Source organism: Neovison vison, chromosome 1 (assembly GCF_020171115.1).
Source record: "Neovison vison isolate M4711 chromosome 1, ASM_NN_V1, whole genome shotgun sequence".
In the NCBI taxonomy this organism is placed as follows: Eukaryota; Metazoa; Chordata; class Mammalia; order Carnivora; family Mustelidae; genus Neogale; species Neogale vison.
Window position 1 is genome coordinate 187,430,314 of NC_058091.1, and position 24,213 is coordinate 187,454,526.

General features: G+C 41.6%; 1 protein-coding gene across 2 annotated transcripts in view; it reads left to right on the forward strand.

The window, feature by feature from the left end:
* Positions 1-24,135, forward strand: part of EFNA5 (ephrin A5) — a 280,352-nt gene extending 256,217 nt beyond the window's left edge. Inside the window, exons 3-5 of one of the 2 annotated variants that reach the window (XM_044264414.1) lie at positions 13,619-13,684; positions 14,091-14,171; positions 19,579-24,135. In XM_044264414.1, the coding sequence (XP_044120349.1) occupies positions 13,619-13,684; positions 14,091-14,171; positions 19,579-19,700 (269 nt within the window). In that variant the 3' untranslated portion in view covers positions 19,701-24,135. The remainder of the gene's footprint in view (positions 1-13,618; positions 13,685-14,090; positions 14,172-19,578) is intronic. The other variant, XM_044264425.1, reaches the window with a different exon arrangement.
* The last annotated feature ends 78 nt before the right edge of the window (positions 24,136-24,213 follow it).

Sequence of the window (24,213 nt, forward strand, 5' to 3'; positions counted from 1 at the left end):
TGGCAGGAGGAAATTTGCCCGAAGACTTGATTGAGTCAGAATCAAAGCCTCCTGCCACAGAATTTCTTTTTTCAATTATCTTGGAAGAGGCAGCCAGACTCTAAATGTATCAGTATAATAAATGTAACGAAATAAGGCAGACACGCCTTTCCCCCTGTTGCTGTCAAGGGAAGGTGCGCATCTAGTTGGGCACCCACACCCAGAAGCCCGCGAGCCTCCCCCACCCACCTGTCAACACACACACACAGGCCTTGGCGAGAGCCCCTCGCAGGTATGGCCCTTGGCTGTGTTTCAGCCCATCGGCATGATAAATAAGCACCTGCATTGGACCTACCTGCAGTGTTTACATCTTTCAGATGATAAAAGCAAATTGGCCTGATACTGAAGGTAATTATTACTATTTTTCATGGTGAGGAAGCATCAGATATAGCCTTTGTTTTGTAGTGTGGTCCTAATTACTAATTATGTTTACCCGCATGGTTTTGTTGTGCAGAGTCATATTTTTTGTGCAAGACAGTCCTCGCTAGCCTTACAGTCATATATGCAAAATTAAATCCTGGCATTTTATTATGCTAGAGCAATTAGATGCCATCCTCGTAATGAGAAACGTGATATCTTCATCGTTCTCCTTTATATTTTCATGTTGTTTTAAAGCAGACATTTACCAGAACTGAACACAGTCTCGCACACGCACACACGCACGCGTGCGCGCGCACACACACACACACACACACACACCCCTAATTGAATATCTGCATATCTCCAAGGAGTCCTGTGGGTGAAACCATGTATTCATCTTCTTTAGTTCTTAGGCCACTTTGGTTTAAGAGTAAGAACTGTTGCTTTTATGAAGTGCCTTTTTCTATAAAGTCAAAACCTCACAGCAGTGCACAGAAAGCCAATGGTATAAAGGAGCTAAGTAGAGTCTTTAATAGAGAGAGCTGGGTTGTAAGTGTTTTTGTTCCTACGGAGCAGATAGATTTGGCTCCATCTGTTCCATATTCATAACAAAGGAGCGCACTTACAGGAGGGCCAACTTCCCCGGAGCCGCCTGGTAATGATCTTTTCACCACAATGAAAGCATCTGAACCCAGTGGCTTGGCCCCACGAAAAGCAGCTAGCAGGATTGCCCGTCAGAACCCCGATTTTCTCGTAACTCAGGGAGACATAAATTTTCCCAATATACGGAATGAGAAAAAATCGACCGATTTCTCACCTTCCTGCGGCACTATATCGTTAGGAGGCTCAGAATACATGAATAGAGCCTCCCATTCCACAACCACAAAAGATTTGTAATTAGATCATCGGATGAGGGGAAGTTTGCACTCAAAGTATCTAAAGATATCACCCGGGAGAGGCTATGCTTCAAACTTTTAAGTTGTTTCTATTCAGATTTTCTAATCTTTTTAATACTGGGGTTAATGAATAGAAATATGAGTTATACCAAATAAGGAAAAACCCCTGTTGAGTTTTGTAATTAGCAAACTTCAAAGTCAATTTCAACGGAGACCTCTTAGATTAAAAAGATAAGTTGACCCAAGAGTACATACTTTTCCTTCCACTAAGCAGAAGAAAAATAGAATGAATTTTTTTGCCCAAAATGCTAAGCTATACAAAAAAACCTTCCTATTTATATGACATGTAGAGTCAGCATCAAAATGTAAATGATTCCTTAAAACTTAAATAGCACACTGGTATTAATATCATAGCTAGTGGATAGAATTCTTGTATTTATATGATAGCTTCACAGATTCCTTAAGAAACAGGAACATATTTTGAAATATAGTAATCCTTTTCTCCATTCTGTGTACTCTTCAAATACAAGAAGCTCCTAAAAAAATACATCACTGATTTATTTAATATACTTTATGTTAAAGTTATCATTGTAATTTATCAAACATTTTATTATACATCTTGGTACCATCTGCACATTATCTGCTTGCTAAACTAGGATTACTGGCAGATCAAATAGCAAACAAATCTCTTAAAAAGTTTGCTGTGGCAATAAAGTGGACAAGGTTTTCATCTAGCTTTGAAATTGCTCTGTATTTTAGTAAGAGCGGATATAAAAGTAATATTCACATAGTGAAAAACATAGCTAATCAATCTGTGAAGATTTGGGTTTCTAGAACACCTTGGTTCCCTTTGTAACTATGGACCTGAGTATTTCTGGCGTATTCAGTTTTTACTTCATTCACTTACTCATTCCTTCAAAAATGCTTCTTATGTGCCTGCTTTGGACCAAGCACTGTATTAGGTTTTGGAAACACCATGGTATATTAAAAAAAAGGTTATTTCTTCCGGAGCTTACAGTTTAATTGGGAGATAGACGATATGCCAGGAAACAAACAAATCTCTAATTGCCAGTTACACGAGGACCTATAAAAGGAACTAGATGCAGTGACAGAGAAAAATAGAGAAGACAGCTTTCAGTCGGGTGATCATGGAAGGCCTCCCTTGAGAGGCAGCATTTGACCCACAGTCCAAAAGGAAGTATCAAGTGTGAGTTTTGGGTTGCAGAGGATAGTTAATGTCCATAGGAAAGGGTACTTAAAGGGTTAGTTTGGATTTCAAATTTGATATTTGACCTATTAAATAGCAAATTTTAAAAATCTTTTAAATTTCAAATGTAGCCTAGACTAGAAAATTTAAGTATTTGACTCCATTTACAAACTTGGTTCATTAAACTCCTTTAACCACTAAAGATGTAACATACTCTCTTTGCTTTTTATTTTCAATTCAAATGCAATTAACATTTGTAATTGTATTTGAACATTAGTTCAGGTATTAGTTCAGGTATACAATAAGAATGACTCAGCAATTCTATACATTAGTCAGTGGCCAGCACAATGTCTTTCCTTTTTAAGTACTTAAATTGACTATCAAACCTTCCCAAGTATTTAAGTAATTCTTACCATAATTTAAAATGAAACCTATGTCTTAATTCTAGTAGATGTTTTAAAATTGTATGTAAACGTATGATTTCATTTAGTCAAAAACTCTAAAACAGTTGTTCCATTACATATTTTAAATTAGAATTCCACGTCTCACCAGTTGCTCTGAATGGCCAAAGCTGTCATACAGTTTGAGAGCATTAAGGTTCCACATTCTCAGGCGCTTTTTTCACAGACAAAAAAGTACTAGATGTATGATTTTGATGCTCTTAAAAATGCAGATACTTCGTTTTTAAACTCAGCCGTGCCTAAAGTACAGCCATATCCCTTAACACAGTTTTGGGATTATGTTCTCATTTGGTGGTTGAGGTACCGTAACTTGCCAAGCCTTCTTAATGACTAGAGGATTTCAGCCAGGGTGGCTCTAGTCTTCACCTCTGATTACGACGTCTCAGTGTCACTTCTCTACCCTTAAAGGAAGCTGAGGTCACTGGATTTTCGCATCGCTCTGCCCTTACTTTCCTGTTTCCTGGTGAGGCCTGCAGCTCCTACCCAGACGGATCATTTGATGAAATTCTGCAGATCTTTGGCTCTAAAGATGCCCACATTCCTTTCACTGGCATCTTATCTCTTGGACCACACACTTGCAGATATAGCAATAATATCTACTTGAATTTTGCGTGTCTGCCCAGGTTCTGGCTCTTTGGTCAGTTTCCGAGATGGTTCCATAGGAAACAGCCAGCAGAGAGGAGGGAGGGACCTTCCAAGAAAGGGGATCTTTGCTTTCCCTTGACCCTCTCCATTTTGTTTATTCTAATCCTGAGATTTCATTCACGTTTGGTCATGGGCTCCACAGGTTTTTGTTGCCTCTAGACTCATTCTCCAAATCTTTATGGAACACATGTTCTGAACAAAGCAGTGGACTCCAGGGGCACTGAGAACCCAGCAGTGCTCCCGCCTGCAGGGGACCCTCAATTCCACTGACAGAGACGCAACGTTTAACAGAGAGCTGTAAGACCAAACAGGATGGGGGACGTGCTTTTTATTACCTGATAGAAACAGATCCATGTCAGAACCCCAAAAGGGGGTTTTTGTGTTGGAAGAACAGGAAAAGAACTCAAGTGGTCCAAGACAGCTGGGGTTTTGAAAGGCAGAGGAAAGCTGGCATGAGAAAAGGGAGACAGGGAGGTTCTGGGAGAGAATGTTGTTGGGACTAGCTATTGATGTGGATTAAAGCAGGGAAGAGGGGGAGAGTTAAAAAAGGAAATAAAAGTTGGGGCGGACAGTGAAGGACCAGCTGCTCTGGGTCTGCAGGGTTCTGCCCTGCAGCGCACAGCCAGTAATTTTCCTGGAACCGGTCCTGTCACTGAGAGAGGAGAGCAAACCAGAATTCGGACCCTCCCTATCCATTAGCTTTGATTTTATTCACTCTGTCAACATTAAAACCTTCATCAAGGAAAGCATTTCTGGTGGGAAATGAAATGTCCAGGCCTGGTACGTAAAAAGACTTCCTCTTTGGTAGAATTTAGCTTTTTTTAAGATTGTATTTATTAGAACGCACATGAGAGAGCACTAGTGGGGGGAGGAGAGGCAGAGGGAGAGGAAGAAGCAGCCTCCCCCCACCAAGCACGGAGCCCTACATGAAGGGATTGATCCCAGGATGCAGGGATCATGACCTGAGCTAAGTCAGGTGCCCCGAACTTAGCTTTCTAAAGTGGGAACGTGAATTTCTACACGCCTTTAGGGTTCCATGGGGCCTGCTACCCAAACGGACACTCCCTGCGCAGATACTTAATCTTAGGTCCAGAAATAGCGGATGTTGGGAAATGGGGCCTACTGGCTAAGAAAAATCATTGCTATGCATAAATAGATATTTACCCAAAGATGTTGCCGCTTTGGATGCCGTCCCTCCACTGTAGTAGCACAGTCACACTCTCCACGTGGATTGAGAACTCACAGAATCTTAGCATGATTTTCAAAAGGAACAGGCCATCCAGTGCCCCTTCTAATTCCCTGAACTCTCACGCCCCGCCCCCGGCCAGCATGCACACATCCTCACACAAACCCCTTCACCCCCGATGTCCGCCGCAAAGCTGTGGACAAATCCAGTTTTTCTCATTTAGGCTATGAAGAAAAAGTCACCCTTGTCCCCCTGGCTTTCTTTACGATGAAGAACTTGACCACTGCCATCCATAACCCCGTCCCGTCCTCTCTCTGTAAATGTGTGCTCAGAACTGGGGTCAGCTTGCTAAGGGAGACCGCCACACAGAGCGGAGGAAGGACAGAGCTCATGCCGTCAGTGTGTAGACACGTGAAGTGATACTCAAGATCTGAAGGAATCTGTCACCTGAGTTTCCAGGTACAATACAACAATCCACCGTCAGACTTAATTTTTTTTCAGCAGGGAAAGAGAGGCTCAGGTAGGTTTAGCAGCTGACTAAAAGGCACCACAGATGTCAGAGTAGGTGAACCAGGGAGAAGATTCAGATCATCGTTGGGCGTGTCCTCAAACCACTAAACCCTGTCCCTTCCAAGGCCCCTCACCAGGGAAGATAAGGATAATGGTTATGAAATCTTCGAAGAAATAATTGCTTGTATCCAGGAGCCCCTGTGAATTGTATTAACTCGATGATTTATTAGTAATTGACTGTCTTGGGACGCCTGGGTGGCTCAGCGGGTTAAAGCCTCTGCCTTCGGCTCAGGTCATGATCCCAGGGTCCTGGGATGGAGCCCCACATCGGGCTCTCCACTCAGCAGGGAGCCTGCTTCCCCCTCTCTCTGCCTACTAGTGATCTCTGTCTGTCAAATAAATAAATAAAATCTTAAAAAAAAAAAAAAGTAATTGACTAACAGCACTGTTGCTGTTAATACTGTATGAATGAGTAACGGGATCTGTAGCCTTCACCGCTTACGAGTTAACAGACACCCCAATAACAGACCACAGAGGTGGCACAAGGAGTCTGTAGCGAAGGACTAGTATAAATAGCTCTTCTCTGGGATTCTAGGAATCCTACCTGTTGTCTGAGTTTTTGGTTTTTTTATTACCTTTATTATAGGCTTCTAGCTGAAGAAGAGTTTTTGTAAGTGAACCATTCTGCGTATCTGCATCATACTTATTATATTACATTACAGTTATCTGTTACAACAGGCAAAATTCACCAAAATCATCACAAACAAGAGAGAAAGAACAATCTGACCTCAATGATTGGGGACAGTCATTTCAATAGTGTGGCCTCAGGCAAGCCGGGGTCTCAGAAAATAATTCTAACACAGTTTATAACAGGAAGCTTACTTTTCCTAACTGTTCACTGATTTTTTTTTTAATGTAAAATATCCAATAAGGAACTTAACAAAGCCCTAAACCCAAGGAAATACTGTTAACATTTAAAATGCTATCTAAATATTATCTTGCTTTCTGTGCCTATGTGGACTGGATTGTTCCAGTCACATAATGGCAGGAGATAAATTTAGGTTGACATATTTTTTTCTCAAAAAGACTTTAAAAATGTTCTTATACAGAGGATGTTTTTAAAAGCATTCTCTGAAACCCAGGTTATTTTTTGGTCATGCCTTAATAGATACCAAAGTATAAGGGACAAGCCATACCCTCTTGAATAAAGCAGTAGGAGCAAGTTTATTGTCCCTGAGCTTTAAAAAGCAAGTAAGAATTTGCCCACACTTGAAATAAATGTGTACAAAAGCAGGATAATGTCCTATTTGTTTTCCTAGATATCAGTGGAAAGAAACTTGTCCTCAGCCATTTATTTGAGGTTGCTCAGAAAAAATAATTGATCTACTGAGGCTTAGCTCCTGGAATTTAAATAATACTTAAGTTAGCATTGGCAGTGAGAATTTTGCCTGAGGGGTAGAGAGCCTGAAGAGGGAGAGCAATGGGTGTGATTGGTGGTACCTCCTATTTTTCTCTTTTGTCTGAGGCTGCACAGCTGGAACTAATTTTACTTCCCTCTCCCTGAACTTTACTCTAATTATTTGTCCCTGTTACAGTTCCCTGGTGTTGAAACCCAAGTTTTAGCTCATGGAGTCCATGAGCTTATTATATGGTGGGAAACACCCCTCTTCCTTCCTTATTATTATTATTTTTTTAATAGCAAATCCCCGGAGCCCAATAAAAGAATCTAATATTTACATGATATCTTAAGTTTCCTCAAGGCTCCTACCTTTACTGGGTAGCCTCTTTTCCGAATGTTACATCTGGGACTTTGACCTTAACCTGCCAGTGATTTAAGTCTTGAGACAAGGCTGGCTGGTAAAGATGAAATGTGTGGGCATATATAGCCACTCCTGTGGCTGATCTTAGGACAGAAGTTTAAGAAACCTGGGGTCAAGGGGCACCTGGGTGACTCAGTGCGTTAAGCCTCTGCCTTTGGCTCAGGTCATGATCTCAGGGTCCTGGGATTGTCCCACATCCGGTTCCCTGCTGAGCAGGGAGCCTGCTTACCCCTCTCCCTCTGCTGCTCCCCCTGCTTGAGCTCTCTCTCCTCTCACTCTCTGTCAAATCAATAAATTCTTTTAAATTTAAAAAAAAAAAAAGAAGAAGAAGAAAGAAACCTGGGGCCAAGAGCAGGTTATTCAAACATGTGAGTTTTAAATCTCAAAAGGTAGGGTGGCGAAATATATTCCATCCTAACTCGTGTTTTTGTTCTTAATATGAAAATTAGGTGTTGTGCTGCTGCTTAAGAAAGGGCAGATAGCCAGTTGCCAACTGTTGCTGGGGTATTCTTTCCTAACAAGAGGCCTAACGTTTAAGACTTTTTTCTGTAGGTCTGGTAACCATTTTCCAAGCAGTCCATATGGCTTTGGTTAATCTCTATCCTATACCCACCACTTCTTCTGTTCCCCACCCTCCACCCACATATACAAAATGGATTTTGATTCATTGTGTTCTAGAAGACATTTTCAGTAGTACCATTTCTTTAAACGGGCTTTACTTCTTGAGCATTTATTGTGAAAGGATTATTAATACTTAAATCTGCTGTCACCTGTCTAATTTGCATATATCTGTGTTGTGTGTTAAACTACATGAAAACCTACAGAGAAGAGAATAGGCTCTGCTAACAACTAATAGCCTATCTTTTCCTTTGACTTGCACAAATTGAGAAATATTGCCTGTGGCAAACATAATGGCAAACTGCATTTTTAATGCTCCCACACACACTCATTTCTTCAAAAGGAAGAAGAAAGTGGATGACTATTCTTAAAAATAAAACTTCTCAGAGTACCCAGACTGGCAAGGGACACAGTACAGGAGAAGGATTTTGGCTTTTGGAATGAAGATCTAGGGATGAATAAGGTTAGGCGGAGATGTTGAAGTTGGTTGACTGACGAGTACGGTATTGGGCTTAAAAATATGGAGGAAAAAAATATAACGGTATCACCCCACCTGCTAAACTTCTGGTTCTTCATGAAGAAGGGCGTTTGTTACTTTTGAGTTGCTTAAAACCTCAAAATATTCGCACTTAATGTAACAGCCTGTGAATAAGATAATTGATACAAGCTTTTTGATATGGAGAGAAGCTTTAACTTATCATTAAAATCCTTTTCTTTCACGTGATTTAAAGCTCCCCTTAACATTCTCTGTCACCTGTTAGAGGAAGGGCATTCTGTCTTACGATTTAAGTTTACATTTTCTATCAAAGCTCATTTAAGTTCACCCAGCAATTTGGAGTTAAAGTGAAACATTGTGATAATTGCACAGAGCAGCCCAGGTTGGCCGCATTAGCCAAAACAAACTAAGTGGCATGGGAAGGAAAATGAAAAACCGTTTTCAAGTGCTGGAGTGAAAACAAATAGATACATCTTGTAGTATTTCTTCAACAGCAGTTTATAATTACTTCTCTTCAAACCCTGTTTTAAGTGGACTTAGAACAGTAGCTTGAAAAATAAACTGGCAAGCAATCCAGTTGTGTAGACATGGTGGCGGACCAAGGAAGGAGCTGCCCCGTGGGAGCCAGGGCCTGGCAGTCCTTCTGAGAGCATGCCCCAGTGCCTTAGTTCTTAGGTCTGCCTCACGTTGGCCATGGGAAGCCTTTGGTGGCACAGAGGTGTTTTTGTACAGCATTGTGTTATTTAGCTGTTGGATTACAAATTACCCCCGAATGTGGGGCTAAGACATTTAGCATTCATAGTTCCTGTGGGTCAGGGATCCAAGGGTAGTTTAGCTGGGTCTTCTGGGTCTGAGTCTCCCACAAAGGTGACATTATCTTAAAGGATAAGCATTCAGTTTCTGGTTTACTTACCAGATTGTTAGCCAGTCCAGTCTCTTGCTCACTCTTGGCTGGAAGTCTCCCTCCATTCCTTGCCACAAGCCCCCGGCACTGAGAGTTTCACGCTACAGTATCTTGCTCCATGAGCAAAAGAGAAGGCAAGAGAGCAAGCGCTAGCAAGAAAGCAGTCCCAGGGTGCCTGGGTGGCTCAGTGGGTTAAAGCCTCTGTTTACGGCTCAGGTCATGGTCACAGTGTCCCGGGATCGAGCCCCACATCGGGCACTCTGCTCAGCAGGGAGCCTGCTTCCCTTCCTCTCTCTCTGCCTGCCTCTCTGCCTACTTGTGACAAATAAATAAATCCTACTTGTGACAAATAAATAAATAAAATATTTTTAAAAAGAAAGAAAGAAGTCCCAGTCTTTTGCAGCCTAATCACAGAAATGACCTTCTGTCACATTGGCCATCTGCTACTCATTAGAAGCAAAAAACTAGGTCCAGCCCACACTCAAGTGAGGGTAATGGGAGGCAGGTCAGAAGCTACCTATCAAAAACATGGTGCCTTTATTTGCTTGCCACATCCTACTGATAACCCTGTAGTGAACTGTGATGTGAATATTGTGGATATTCACAACCCTAAATATAGCTGATGGAAGTACTGATTTGGGGGGTATGGAATGTGGTCCTCTTTATGTATCAGACTGGCTGATAAGTGCTGAGCTGAGCTTACCTGGGCCCCAGGAGACCAAGGAAAGAGGTTTTCAGGAATGGCTGGAGTCGGGGTGCCTGTCTGAGGTCATGGAACAGAGTGAGGATAAGCAGCCCCCATGGCCTTATTAGCATGATACTCTAAATACAGAGACCAGAGAGCCCTCAGCTTGTATTTCATTATGTGTTGTAAGGTTTTGATTGGTACTTTGTGGATCATTAGGAGGAAGGGACCCTGTGGTTTGATTTATGAAGTTGCTATTAAGACCATGGAATGGGAGGTTGTACTTGTGTTAATGGTCCCGTGCCCCTGCTCCCAGCTTCCGGACTCCTAATGTACATTTTCAGCAGTAAACTGAATAAAGGGAAATGGATTTGGATTATGAGACAAATGGCTAAGACAGGAGTTGCATTTCACATTTTAATTTGACAATTTCTCTTAGAAAATCCATGCATATTTATGGGAAGAGTTCAAGTCTAGGTTTTCTTCACCTGTTGCAGGTTCACACGTCATTTTGGTTGCTCACGCTCCAGTGTGGGAACTGAGAGAGGAAATGTTCTAATTCTTTTGTCCCAGTTGCTTCTGCAGGCTCTGTAAAGCCTCGATAAAATTCCCTCTGATAGACATGTCTGGGACATCCTCCCCCTCCCGGACCCAGCTAAGTCCATGTCCAAAGCCCTGTTGGGAATTCACACAGACCTCAGGTATCACCGCCATCCCTCGTGTGTGTCTGACTGTGCGTATGACACACTTTTGCATTCCTGGTGCCTATCCGGGAAGGTGGCGCATAGTGGGAATTTTAAAGCTTTTGAATGGATGGATGAAGTGGTTAGTAATTAATTTTCTAAGGAAAATAGCATAAGAAATTATAAAACTTGTTTTAACTAAGATATGTTGGTCTTATAAACTGGTGTGACTCTAGAACTATAGGGATCAATATTATCTACACTCCTGAGACAAGCCAGGCACATTTTTAGTTTACTCCCTCGTGTCCATCAGTGGCTCATTCTTTCTTTCTTTCTTTTTCTTTTTTTTTTATTTCTTGCTCATAATTGATTCTGAGAGGATTTTCTTTGTAACTTCACTTGTGTGACTGTTATATTTTTCATTTCCTCTGTCATTTGGTGTTCTTAATGCTCAGTCCACTGCTTTTTTGTTTACTTGTGACTGGTAAAGCCCTTTTAAGATTACTTTGTATCTACAAATATTGCTAACTAGTAATCCTCAGCATTCTGTTCATAGTATAAAGGCATCCCACATTTGTCATGCAGGAGCTCTGGGGTTAAGAAACTTGGAACATACATGGAACAAAGCCAGACTCTAACTTTCTAAAATCTTGCATGAAAAGCTTTTATGCTTTTTGGTTTGACTTCTGTTTCTCAGGGTAGTAAATGAGGAACCCAAGTCATACTGACCTGGCCTAGGCTACCCACTTAAGAATTGATTCCACAAGCTTAGCCCAGAGGTTGTGGAGTTAACTGATTTAATGTCATCTGCACTGTGTACTTACAGTGAATGTTTTCATTTTTTGTTCATCAGTTTTTTTAAGATTTAGAGTATAATAGTCACACAGTATAAAGTGTCACGTTATTGTTACAGCTTTTCTGGTGATAGGCGAGGAGAAGTCATAGAGAAGTTAGATAGAGAAGATAGTTTATTTAAGTAAAATATATATTTATGCATGTATTTTATTATCTTAATTTACAGAAGTATGTAAGCAGCCTGTAGCTGAGGCTAACTGTCCATCTCTTAGAGCTGGTGAGAGAACTCTTCGCAGTTTTTCCTAAAGAGGGCTTACCATTTGTCGCTATTTTATTCCAGTGCGCCCTACAATGATTTTTGTGACCTGGATTTACAGGATTTCTGCTGCATATAAATCTGAAAGACCTGGGCAAACTCCCAAGTAGTTCCCCCACTAAAACAATTAAATTCTTGATGCTGCCGTGAGCCTCCTGTAATCTTGCAGTATCTTTGGTACAATCCATTCTTGCATGTGGCGAATCAAGTTCATGCACGAGGCTCAAGCTCCTAGGGAGCTCATCTCAGCTCAGAAATCCACAGAATGGCAATGTAAATATCCATGTGTCACTTTTTCACACCACCTCTTGTGAATAATGAGACATAAACTATCTCAAGAGCCATGGTTTTCCTAATGAATTGGAGTCACCTATGTGTACTGTGTTTGTGACATGCACATTTGCAGTCGGGGTCCACAGGAAGGACACCATTTCCTGGATCAAACCACAGAGTGCAAATATTGTGCCCTAAATAACACACTAGTTACTGTAAATGTCAGTAGAGGGAGTTTTCCTGACTTTGATTTAATGAAAGCCTACAGCAAAGCCAGCTGTTAGCACTTCTTAACTGCTTTTCAGAGGGGAGAGGGGGAGGGGAGGGACAAAAACCTCTTTTCTGTATACTTTAGTCTTAGAATTAAGGGGTTGCAACAGGTGTTGCAGTGAGACTTGGGATCCTTTACAGCTTGGTATCTTTTAGGTTGTGAATGTGTAAGTTTCCCAGCACTGGGATCGTGGAGTTTCCGGAGGAGATTCATGTAAAATTAGTTTGAAGTTTGCTTCTCCAATCCCCTAACCTAAGAAATAAGCATTTTCGTTGTCTGGGTTCCCATGAGGACTAATAAAAGATAAAAATAAAGGAGAGAGAAAGCGCACCAAACAGGGGTCCTGTCTTGGTCACTGAGGGACTCATCAAACTCCCTGTAAGCCATGTGAATTTTCATTGTTGTCATCTGCATTTTCTGAAGAAACCACTTGAAGCAAACACAGGGGGATGGAAGTATGCAGCACTCCTTTATCATTTTTGCCATTTCTAGAAAGTGTTAGTAAATGGATGAGATCATTAAGGGTCGTACCGCCCTTCGAAATCCCTTTGACGTTAGGCTGTGTGTACTGAGGGGAGATAATCTTTCCAGCACAGTCTTATTATCTTGAAGAGAAGAAAAGTTTCTTCCTCAAATGAATTATAACTTGAAACATGGTGTCATGTTTTGGTAAGCCTAGTTTATTACTTCCATCCTTCTCTGTGGCAAATTTTTTTTTCCCAATTTATTTATTTTCAGAAAAACATTATTCATTATTTTTTCACCACACCCAGTACTCCATGCAAGCTCTGTGGCAAATTTTTAAAAATAAATGTGCCATTGCACCATAGTGCTTTCTCAATAGCATATTGTACTTATAATAGCATGATGGAAGTTGCTGGGCTCGGTTTAGTCATATAGAATGCAGAGCCAAGTTCTGAGTAAAACCTCTAATTGAATTACCTGCAAAGCACTGACAGACTTTCAGGACAGACAAAGCTTTGCTTTCCCCAGCAAAAATAGGTCATGTTTAAGTTGGCCTTGTAACTATTTGTTACTGGTTTTTGCCAGCACTTTCACCTTGGGCCCCTTTTCCTGTAGGAGAGGGGGAGTAGCGAGCTCTCTGACAGCCGGAGGGCTCAAGCATTATCTTCTTATTTTCGAGAAAATTGATAACAGATCAAGTTGAATGGAAGAGCCTTTGAAATAAAAATCCCAAGTATTTTTCTGTAGATTATACCAACATTCTTGCGTGAGGTTTTACTGTATTGAAAAGAAAAGCCAGGGATAGGAAAGTAGCCCGTTCTAGCAGTGTCTGTCAATCTGAAGGGTGCTTTTGTTTTAACCTCTGGGAAAAATTAAGAGTATGCTGCTGTTGTTCAGCAAAGAATGTCTTGTAGAACATTTGCATTTGAAAATGAAGAATAATCTGCTGTTGCTCTCTCCTTTCTCTCTCTTTTTGTCTCCTCCACAGCCTCTGCAATCCCAGATAATGGCAGAAGGTCCTGTCTAAAGCTCAAAGTCTTTGTGAGACCAACAAGTAAGTTGACTAGAATGAGCTTCAGAGGGTGGCTTCACTGCGCATGCTTGATCGTGTGGTCTGGTTCACCGCGGGACAACTTTTTTTACTGTTAATTCCTGTGTGGTACCTGTTTTGTATATCAGCATCCATGTTTTCGTTTTCATCATATTTTTTCTCATCATTCTTCATGATGCTTTTATTTTGAAGTACACAGCAGTTGCTAACTTGTTGTTTCTTAGACTGTTGTACGTGCACAGCAAATGGGAACAATATTGGCATTTAGATACATGCCATTGATTGTAAAACAATCTCCACATAAATTAAAGGAGACAATAGAGAGAAAGAAAAAAAAAAAAAGAAAGAAATGGGAGTTTAAGGGTGTCTTCACTAACATATTTGGCTGTTATCTCTATTTTTGTTATAGATAGCTGTATGAAAACTATAGGTGTTCATGATCGTGTTTTCGATGTTAACGACAAAGTAGAAAATTCATTAGAACCAGCAGGTTAGTATGCTTAGAGACTCTCTTTTAACAATGCATCTCTCTCTGGTGCTTCCGTACTTTTTTTCCTTTCTTCTTCTCCGCATGTTTGCATGTTAGAGTTGCTCTGCTTTTGCTCATTGCTAGCGACGCTAATCTTACTTATATTCTCCCTCATTCCTCCAGTATCTTTGTCTAATGCATGTTAGATAAAATATGATCTTTCTTTTTTGGACATGGGTTTGATAGAATGCAGTATCCTAATATAGAAGCCCCATCAGAATGCTAAATCTCACTACTTTTTACCATATCCTCTGAGCATGCTGGTGGATCACTGTGAATATTAACGGATCTGTTTTCATAGAAGACAGGAAAAAAAATCCTACTGTATATGCTTAAAAACATTTTTTATATTATGTCCAAATCTGTGGATAAAAGTAAGACTATTGCCCCAAACGGCAGCTAATTCAACATACTTAATTTTCTCTGGCAGTTTACATGCATCACTGAACTGATCTAAAGACCTTTATTACAGTTCAGATATTACTTGTGCTATTGATATCAATAGCAGTTGGTCTGGAGAAGTACAGTTGTGTCGCCTGACACCACAGGTTCACACACTTGTTACTCCCACAAATGGATCAGTAGTCTGTCCAGCCGAATGTGATCCTTGACTGCTGAGGCAAAAAAAAAAAAGTACTGAGGAGAATTTTTTTTTCCTACTGCTACGTCCCACACACCCAGAATTTCCTGTCATTGAAGAAACATAAAACCCACACAAGCACTTGTCGAAACATTTACACTGTAGTGTACTGTGGGTGAAGTGGTCCGCTACGCTATCCATTTGGATATAAATTCAACAAGACTGATTTTGAGGAATAGGAGTTCTCTATCCACTGTGCACTGAGGACTGTGTACCTTGATGCCCCTGTCTACCTACCTTTCTCTGGTTTCCTCTCTTGCCCTACCTGCTTGAGATCTTACTGGTTTCCTTATCCAATTCCCGCTACCATCTCAAAGCTTAATGCATTGAATTAAAATGATTTCTTCTTCACAGAAAGATGTGACCCCCTCCCCCCACCTTTTTCGAACAGAGACTTTTTTAAAATCTATTTGTAGCAGCACTTCTCTTTTTTGTGGCCCTAAAAATTAAAGGGTTGTGAAGTCCACTTTATCTTTCGAGTATTGTTACTAGGACACAGTCAGTGAGCCTTAGGGAAACTTACCCTGAGTAAATGCGGTGCCTCAGGACATACAATAGCTTTCGCACTGTAACTGACAGGAAGAGTTAGGTTTTTTCCCCCAAGCATTCTTGTTTTTCTAAGGCAGGCATCTTACCCCAGCACAAATGGTAAGTGTGTACGATAAAGCTCTGAGAGGCCCTCTTGGCTCCCTAGGGATCAGTTAGCTGCTTTAGAAAGTTGCAAGGAATGAGTGCTGACCTGGAGATATTTTAATGGAGTCCTGAAAATCTGGAATCATTCCTTGGGCTCTTCAAGGTACCAGACTCCTCCCAAACTTGAGGACTTGACCCATGCTAGGATCTTTGAGTTAGATGGGCTCTCTTCTAAGGACCACAGAGTCTGCACTCTCCCTTTGATAACTGAGACTTGCCCAGGCCTCTTCAGTAGTAGAGACTGATCCAGGTTTAATATTCAAATTTTTCAACCCCCATTCCAACGTGAATAGAAAAGGAGGATTCTCTTACCGATAGTAGACACGCAGATCTTCATAAAGCAAACCTCACTCTATTGGAAAGGTTAATAAGTCACGTGTAGAATGCCAGACAGAGTTAGGCATGTTATAAATGTAAGTTATCCTGAATTACCATTTTTTAATGCAAGTTGTGGTAGAATGTAGGCATATCTTTCCAATAATCTTTTCTCCAGGTACATTCCATTGCCTATCAAGCAAACAAGAGGCTGTTTAGAAACAACAAAATGCATGTTTTTCTTGGTCATCAAGAGATACACTTAGGACTATTCTGACATTAGGAAAATTTACCTTTGAATTCAACTAACGATAAAATGCAAGATACTAAGATACATTCATAAATGCGAGCATAGGTCACGGTCTTTGGGGGAAATGGGCTCTTTTTCCCTGAGCATTTAAAGTCCTTGATGGCTCCCAAATTGATGCACACAGAACTGACAGAAGTTTGCGGCAGTCCGACAGAATGTGGTGTGTGCGAGCTGGGGAGTGGAAATGCTGGTGCACATCTGGAGGCATACAGCCTCCTCCCGTCAGTCAAGAGTGTATTTAAGGGCTTTCTTGTGAGCATCTTCACTTAAAAAGTAAGACAGGGTTGAGCTAGGAATGCAATAATAAATTTGAGTACTTTGTCTTATTCCTCACAAAATCCAGTCCAACATGCGCCTTTACACCACTGTGGTGGACGGTGGAGTACAGAGCTAGACTTTATGAATCCGGAAAGCCTGAAAGGATTCCACTGCATGTTCTCGGCAATGTGTACTAACTCACCTGTCTTTGGAATGTATTTGTCTTTTTTGTTTGCTTGCACACTCTGCCTGCCAGTTTCCTATCATCAGGGATACAGGATGATCTTAGGGCGGACATATGCCACATAACATGTTCCAAAATATCGCTAGTGTTCTCTCAGTTAACCATAGAAACCCTCAGACTGTGGAATCCTGGAGGCAGGAGGCAAGACTCAATTTGGTTTCTGAGGAGGAACATCATCTTCCTTCAAGCCACATTTACCATCAGGAGTCTAAGGAAGTCTCTGATGGTTAGATGTCCTTTCCACTGGAACAGAATTTGCTTATGAATTCTTCCTTCGAATTCTGAAATTGCTCAGATTTACCCAATGACAGCCAGTTTCTCATTTTGCTTCTCAGGGGCTGTAGAATCTTCCAACATTGAGGCCCTATTAGAATCAAAGGATGCTTGGTAGAATCCTGAGCCAGGACCACCATGTTACAGAGAGCAGAGAAGAACTGTGTGGTCCTAGTAGGACAGATCTCCCCCTTTGAGGGTAAAATGATATTTACAGGTTGGTTGCTTAGAAAAGGGTTACTTCCCCAAATCATCCATGTTTACAAGACTGAAAAGGACATGTAACCTCATGCTTTACTTGTATACAAAACAAGAGCTTTCCTCCTTTCAATGTCCCCCAAGGTCATTGACCCTGTCTTGTGCTGCCAGGAGCAATGGTTGGCCCTTGCTGAGCATCCTAGAAGGACAGAGAGGGCAGCTCTCCCTCCAGTTCACCTGAGTACCTATTTATTTATTTATTTATTTATTTATTAAGATTTTATTTATTTATTTGTCAGAGAGAGAGAGCACAGGCAGACAGAATGGCAGGCAGAGGCAGAGGGAGAAGCAGGCTCCCTGCCAAGCAAGGAGCCCGATGTGGGACTCGATCCCAGGACGCTGGGATCATGACCAGAGCCGAAGGCAGTTGCTTAACCAACTGAGCCACCCAGGCGTCCCCTGAGTACCTATTTATGACTAGAGTACCTTTTATCAGTACACATCTAGACTTTACAAGGAAGAGGATTGGGTAATTTGGTAGTAAAAATAAGATGGAGAAGAACCCAAGAGCTGGTGTAATTTCAGGTGTATAAATATAAATGGTATTTCAAAATGAAATCTGTAAGCCTCAGGGTTTAGGGTTTTTACAAATTAAACCCGAAGTGCTCTAATATCCTGATTGACAACGTATCGATGCTCTTAAGGTGATTAGGATTTTAATTTCAGGGCTATTCAGGGCATTTATGTCTAATTCCTGTTAACTACAGATGTAATACATTTGCCAGGCTGAAGAAGAACAGAGAGAAGCGTCCACAAGTAGTTGGCACCATGGTGGAGGGGAGGAGGGGCTTTATAGTTTCTCCTCTGCATCAGTTTAACTTTGCATTCTCGCTTCCTAACCTTCTCTAATTTTTTAAGACAACTGCCACCCTGCGCAGGTTAGCTCAGGTCCAGGGGAGGAGAGCAAATCTGACACAGGAAGGCAGCAGCTTCTACGTGAGGATGGGCTCAAATGATAAGAGCCCTCCAGGGCAGAAGCCTTAACATAGAGCAGTAGATCGCTCAGCTCATGTTGGGAACGGAGGTCAAGAACAGAAACGGCCTACCTGCGTATATTGGAATTAGGGGCCAGCCCCTGTGCCTGAAAAGTGGTCAATTTCAGACAAAGAATAGGGAGTGTGACAATACGTAGTGAAAAAGAAAGCGTCCTTATTGTGACGTTTGGTGTGAAGATACAAATGAGTTTGAACCCAATGGTCCGTGAAGGGGTTCTCAGTGGGTCATGCAGGGAGACTTAGGGATTATCCTTTGAGGTCTACACTTGTCTCCACTCTCTGATGGAACGTTTAGTGAATACAAGATGACAGTCTCCAAGCTTTTACAGGAAGGTCTCCTGATCTACACCAAACCCCACTCCTGGGCCCCAAGAATACATAGTTCAGAGAACATGTAGTCGGAAAGGACAAGTTAAGCCAGGAGGAAGGAAGAAGACAGGCAACACTCGAGCAAACCCTGGCTGGTAGGCAAGCCTCTCATCTATCTTGGGGTACTAATTGCTGCGGAGTTCCTGTTTCCAAGTTAAGCCTGTTAATCATGCAGATCAGGAAGGCTATCCAGAGTCAGAGGCAGCCTGGTAGAACACTCTATAGCTAAATAAAAGAAGCTTACCTCACTTAATCCATTTTATTTAGAGGAAAATTTGCATCCATGCCGATAATCTATGTGCCAAGCTTCAGCCTGAGAAAAATAAAAAGAGTCAAGTTCAAGTAATTTAATCCTGGAGATACAGGGTTTGTAATGGACATAGCACCATCATTGATTCCCAATTGTAGGCAAACTAGTGGGCACCATTTATTGAGGTCTAGCGGGCATTACATATAGTTAGCTGAAAATGCGGTTCTGGCAAATAATTAATAAGTAATGCAGTTTTGGCATTTAATTTTTCTTCCTTGAAAATTCTTGTAGGTAACCAACCACATAGCATTCAATACTAATCCTATGAAATAGGAGAAAAGAGGAACCACTGATCAACCACTAACATGCCAATGTAACTAAACACATCCCCCCCCCCACGTCACTTGCTTCTCCATGGCATCCTGGGTTGACAAGAGACATTCAGCTATCTCAGCTTCGTGCAAGGTGTGTTTGCTAGCAAACCAAAGTAGTTCACATACCAAAGGCTACGGTATGTGTACAATTTTTTTTCCTCTCAGTTTTTAAAGAACGTAATAATATTGCCGAAAAAGTCCAATTTTCTCTGCTTCTCCTTTGTTTGCTGTAAATAATGAGTGATTATGCAGACATGAAAGTCAATGGTGGCACAAGGTTCATTACCCTACTTTGCAGAGGGTGGCGAGGTCTGTTAACAGCAGGCTGCTGCAAGAGAGTTATTAAGGATGTGAAATCTCATTGGAATGTGTGCTTTCTATTTGAACAGATGACACCGTACATGAGTCAGCCGAGCCATCCCGCGGTGAGAACGCAGCACAAACACCAAGGATACCCAGCCGCCTTTTGGCAATCCTACTGTTCCTCCTGGCGATGCTTTTGACGTTATAGCACAGTCTCCTCCCGTCACCTGTCACAGAAAAGCATTAGGGTCTTGGAACACCAGAGATCCACCTAACTGCTCATCCTAAGAAGGGACTTGTTATTGGTTTTTTTGGCAGATGTCAGATTTTTGTTTTCTTTCTTTCAGCCTGAATTCTAAGCAACAACTCCGGGCCAGGAGGGGCTAAAGTAGTTGCTGCTCCCCTGCCCTGCCCCCAACCCCCAGCCTTTGCCCTTGACTTCTCTCATCCCTTCCAAATTAAATGGACTCCAGATGAAAATGCCAAATTGTCATAGTGACACCAGTGGTCGTCAGCGCCTGTGCATTCTCCTCTAAGAGCCCACCTCCGTTAGCGTACTGTGACAGCGGTATACGGACAAGGAAGAATAGCGGCAGATGCGGCTAGTGATGGCAATGCCCGGGAGGGTTTTACTCTCCCATCCAATATTTACGCCTTCTCGTTCAGGACTGTAAGATGATCGTGCAGGGCATCGTGTCGCCATGTCAAGTCCAGAGGGGAGGTATTAAGAACAGATATAATATTATACCCTTTCCTCTAGGAGTATATAAATGAACAGGCTTCTAAAAGGTTGAGACACTGGTTTTTTGTTTTGTTTTGGTTTTGGTTTTTGGGGTTATTTTTTACAATGACTGTCTTAAAGCATTCTTGACAGCAAAACTTGTGCTCCACGAAAGAAGCCTTTTTTTTTCCCCCCTAGAAAACAGGTCGGGTGCGGGAATGCTAGCTAGCACAGAGCAAGGGTGAAAAGAGAGAAAACTAGGTTTGGTGGGGGTGTGTACGTGTGAGTGCCTCTAATTTTTTTGGTGACTGGGCAATGCACACCAGGTTTGTTTGTTTTTTTTCCCTTGGAATACAGATCACCATGGTGCTACAGTTTTTTGTTTTTTTTTTTTAAAGAAACTCAAAGAGGCATTTTTATGAATAAAGTGACCTTCCCCAAGGCTGACAAGCCAGGGTTGATGAGTGTATAATGGAATAGCTTTGGATACTCCTCTGGGGGACAATATGTACCAAGGAAAGGAGGTCAGCGGCCAGAGGAGATGTGATTTGGCTTTGCTGGAGCGCCAATGTGCTGTGGCCTTTCCCCGACTCCCACCCTAGTACCCATGTTTTGCTCCACACTCCACAACTACAGGGGCTCGACACACACCCCTGTCACCAGGAGAGTCAGTCAGCACTACTTGGGAGGGCTAAAGGGAAATTTGGAATAAAAATTCCAAAGTTTGGAATAAAAAATTCAAGTGTTGATTTTATATTCTTTCCCTTTCTGACACAGCCTGAAGCATAGGGGGAACATGTGTTTATCTGTGGGAGATAAACAAGATGGAGTCCCAAAGACTTTAACAAAATATTTTTTTAAAAAATCCACTAGAATAGAAAATACATTATTTAGATATACTTTATGCTGAGAGTGAGTATATATGCTTGTCCTATTTAAACTTGTGAGAAAAAAAGTGGTATCCCTTGATACATTTAGAAATATAGGGGGCTATCTTGTTTCATTGTGGGGGGTGGGGCAGAAGGAGAAAACGCAAGATGACCCTGTTTGAGGAGTCTTAGCATGGCCAACAAGGGCCATTTCCAGTTGATTACAGGAAGAACAAGCCTTGGGGGTTACTACTGGTGAGGCTGTCACAAACTTTGAACTCCAAAAGCCTAAACAGGGGAAAGTCAGACCAACGGAAAAGAAATCTAGCCTTTTTTACTAGTGCACGACATGTCAACAGAAGCCATGCCTTTCAGAACAGAACGAAAAATAAATCCAATGATTATGTGATACATGAAAAAATTGGAAGCATTCCGGCAAAATTAGTCTTTTTAAAAATAGACATATTTGTTGGTTGGTTTTTTTGTTTTTGTTTTTGTTTTTTTAATGTCTATATGAAAAAAAGAGAGGGGTCGTGTTCTGGCCAGACTTCATGAGTGGGAATTTGCTACGAATTGTGACTAGTTCTGAATTAGAAAAATGTGTGAATGAAAGGCAGCTGTAAAGGGACTTGCACCCTGGAGAGTTGTACACATGTTGAAATGTAATCTGGGCTTACCTGATCCATTTGGAATGGATGTTACTGCCGGGTCTCTTCACACTTGGAACCATGGGAGTGGGGTTGCCAGCCTCCCAGACACAATCAGTGCTGCTCCCCCAGACATCAGGAACTTCTCTGGAGTGGCAGAGTCTTGTCACAGAAGGCAGCCACCATTTCACTGAAACTAAAGTTCACAGCATTGGATTCTTTTTTCCTTTAACTCTTTATATGCTCAGTACTCTCAGTAATATCCAGTAATACTTCGTTTTATTAATAGTTACAGGTTTGTTGGTCCGGTGGGATTTGAGTGGGGGTGGGGGGAAGATACCTGCTAAAATGGATCAATAGTCAGAACCAAAATAATACTGCATGTTCTATAACCACAAGGAAATCAAATGATCCTGTAATGATTCCAGTTAGTCATAACTACATTAGCAGTGCTAATTTCATTTTAGAAATGGTGACTTCTGTGGTTTTGCTAGCACTTGTCTCTAACAAATGATAAAATAATTACTCATGGCCCTCTCTGCCACTGTCTTTCATTTTTCACAGTGAAATTAGACCCCTTTACTTCATTATGCCACTACAAATTAAGTTTTAAAAAAAAAAAAAAAAAAGCAAGACTATCCACACCAGTAGACAGTGTGCTTCTCTACCTTTTAAGTGATGTAATTGTAGGTAACGCGTGCCACGGAGTTTCCAAGAAAATGTTGGGTATCAGAAAGTTTTCATCTTGTCCAGAAATTGCTGGTGGCCTTGTTATGGTGGTGTTACAACCCTCTAGGGGCTTCGGAGGATGTCGATGCAATTTTGTAGCAGCTTTTAATTTAAAAACAACAACTCAAAAGTCTGAAGGGTGGCCTGAGCTGCCTCTCAGCCCCAGTAAGTCAAACCCCAGCGACCTTTGCCCCTGGTTGCCAAGGGCTTTGCAACATGAAGCAGGGAAATAAGGATCTGTCTGTTTAGTGGATACCGTGTATCCTTTAATAGACCAGGTAACAGTTCGTGTTAGTTTAGACTATTGTTTTGTACTGTACTTTCTTGGGTGGCAGAGGAAAGAAAAGTAAAACATTAAAAAAAAAAAAAACCACAACTGCGTTCTTTAAATTCTGTATTATTAGCGACCTCTGTTGTATATAGTGTTTGATAATAAAGTATTAATTTGATTCTTATGTCTTTTGTAAGTGAGAACAATAGTCTTTCAGGATACAAAACATGCATTGAGGCTTTGAAACATCCACTGTATATGTAGCTGAGAAGAGTCACAAGTGGCTGAGGCAGTGCTCCACACAGGACTCATGTGCGGTCATCGCCCTCCCAGTCGTTAGGACTCCACCATCTTGGGACCAGGAACAACATGAATTTTTGATCCATATTTTATCCTCAGTGTTTTCAAGGTCTGATGTTGGGAACCCTGTGGTGTTTTTTTCCTCCCCTGGCATGTTGGTTTAAAAAGGTTTAGGGAATTTGGTAACAGAGTTCTGTACTTTGTTTTGGTTTTCTGTCTGTGGTGGTTTTCATAGACGGTTTCATTTTTCCTCAGGAAGAGATGCCAGTATCACGCGTGGCCCAAGCATGGGAAAGGTTTCAAGCCAGTCCATTTAGGAAGGTTAAGAGGGGGCAGCTCCCCTCTGCCATTGTGAAAGGAAGAGTTGCACAGTACCTGTGGATTTTCAGGGACTTTGTTTTCCTCTGGTGCCTTAGCAACGGCAGCAGCCATTTTTAGGAGTTTACCCCAAATTAATTAAACCATTTAAACTCCCCTCCATTCATTGCTTTCAGAGCTCTGGTCAGTCATTTTTCTTTTGAAAACCACCTCCACCAAGACCCCCGTTTGCCTACCGCCACCCCCCCCTTTATTATGTTTACTTTTTTTTTTTTTTTTTTGTCTTTTTGCCTTCCTCCCACGTTTTATTTTTCCCTCAGAACCGTGAATGGGCAGGTCTGTCTCTGGTTTGGCAACACTGAGATTTTCCCATGCATTTGCCGAAGAGCTGCTCGGATGTGAGATAAATCTCCCTACAGTGGGCTTGCTCCCATTGTCTATACAGAATAATAGATGCTGGCATGTTGGAGGTTACCCATGAGTCAAAATTCACTTTCCATGCTTACTCTTGACACCCCATTGCAGCCACTCATTGTTGTGTGCGTCTGGGTGTGAAGTCCAGCTCCGTGTGGTCTTGTGCTTGTACTGCCCTGCTTTGCAGTTCCTTTGCACTTACTCATCGAGTGCTGTTTTGAAATGCTGACATTATATAAACGTTAAGAAAAAAAAAATGTAAAAAAAAAAAAAAAAGAACCCACACACAAACCAACCCATACAATCTGTATTTGTATATACACGTGTCCGTACAAGTATACCTAAATAAAAATTAAAGATTTTCATCATTTTAATTGGAGCCCTCCTTCTACTTCTTTGTTCCTTGAATGACGCCTTTATTTTAGGGGCTACTTACACTCTGCTGATTTTTC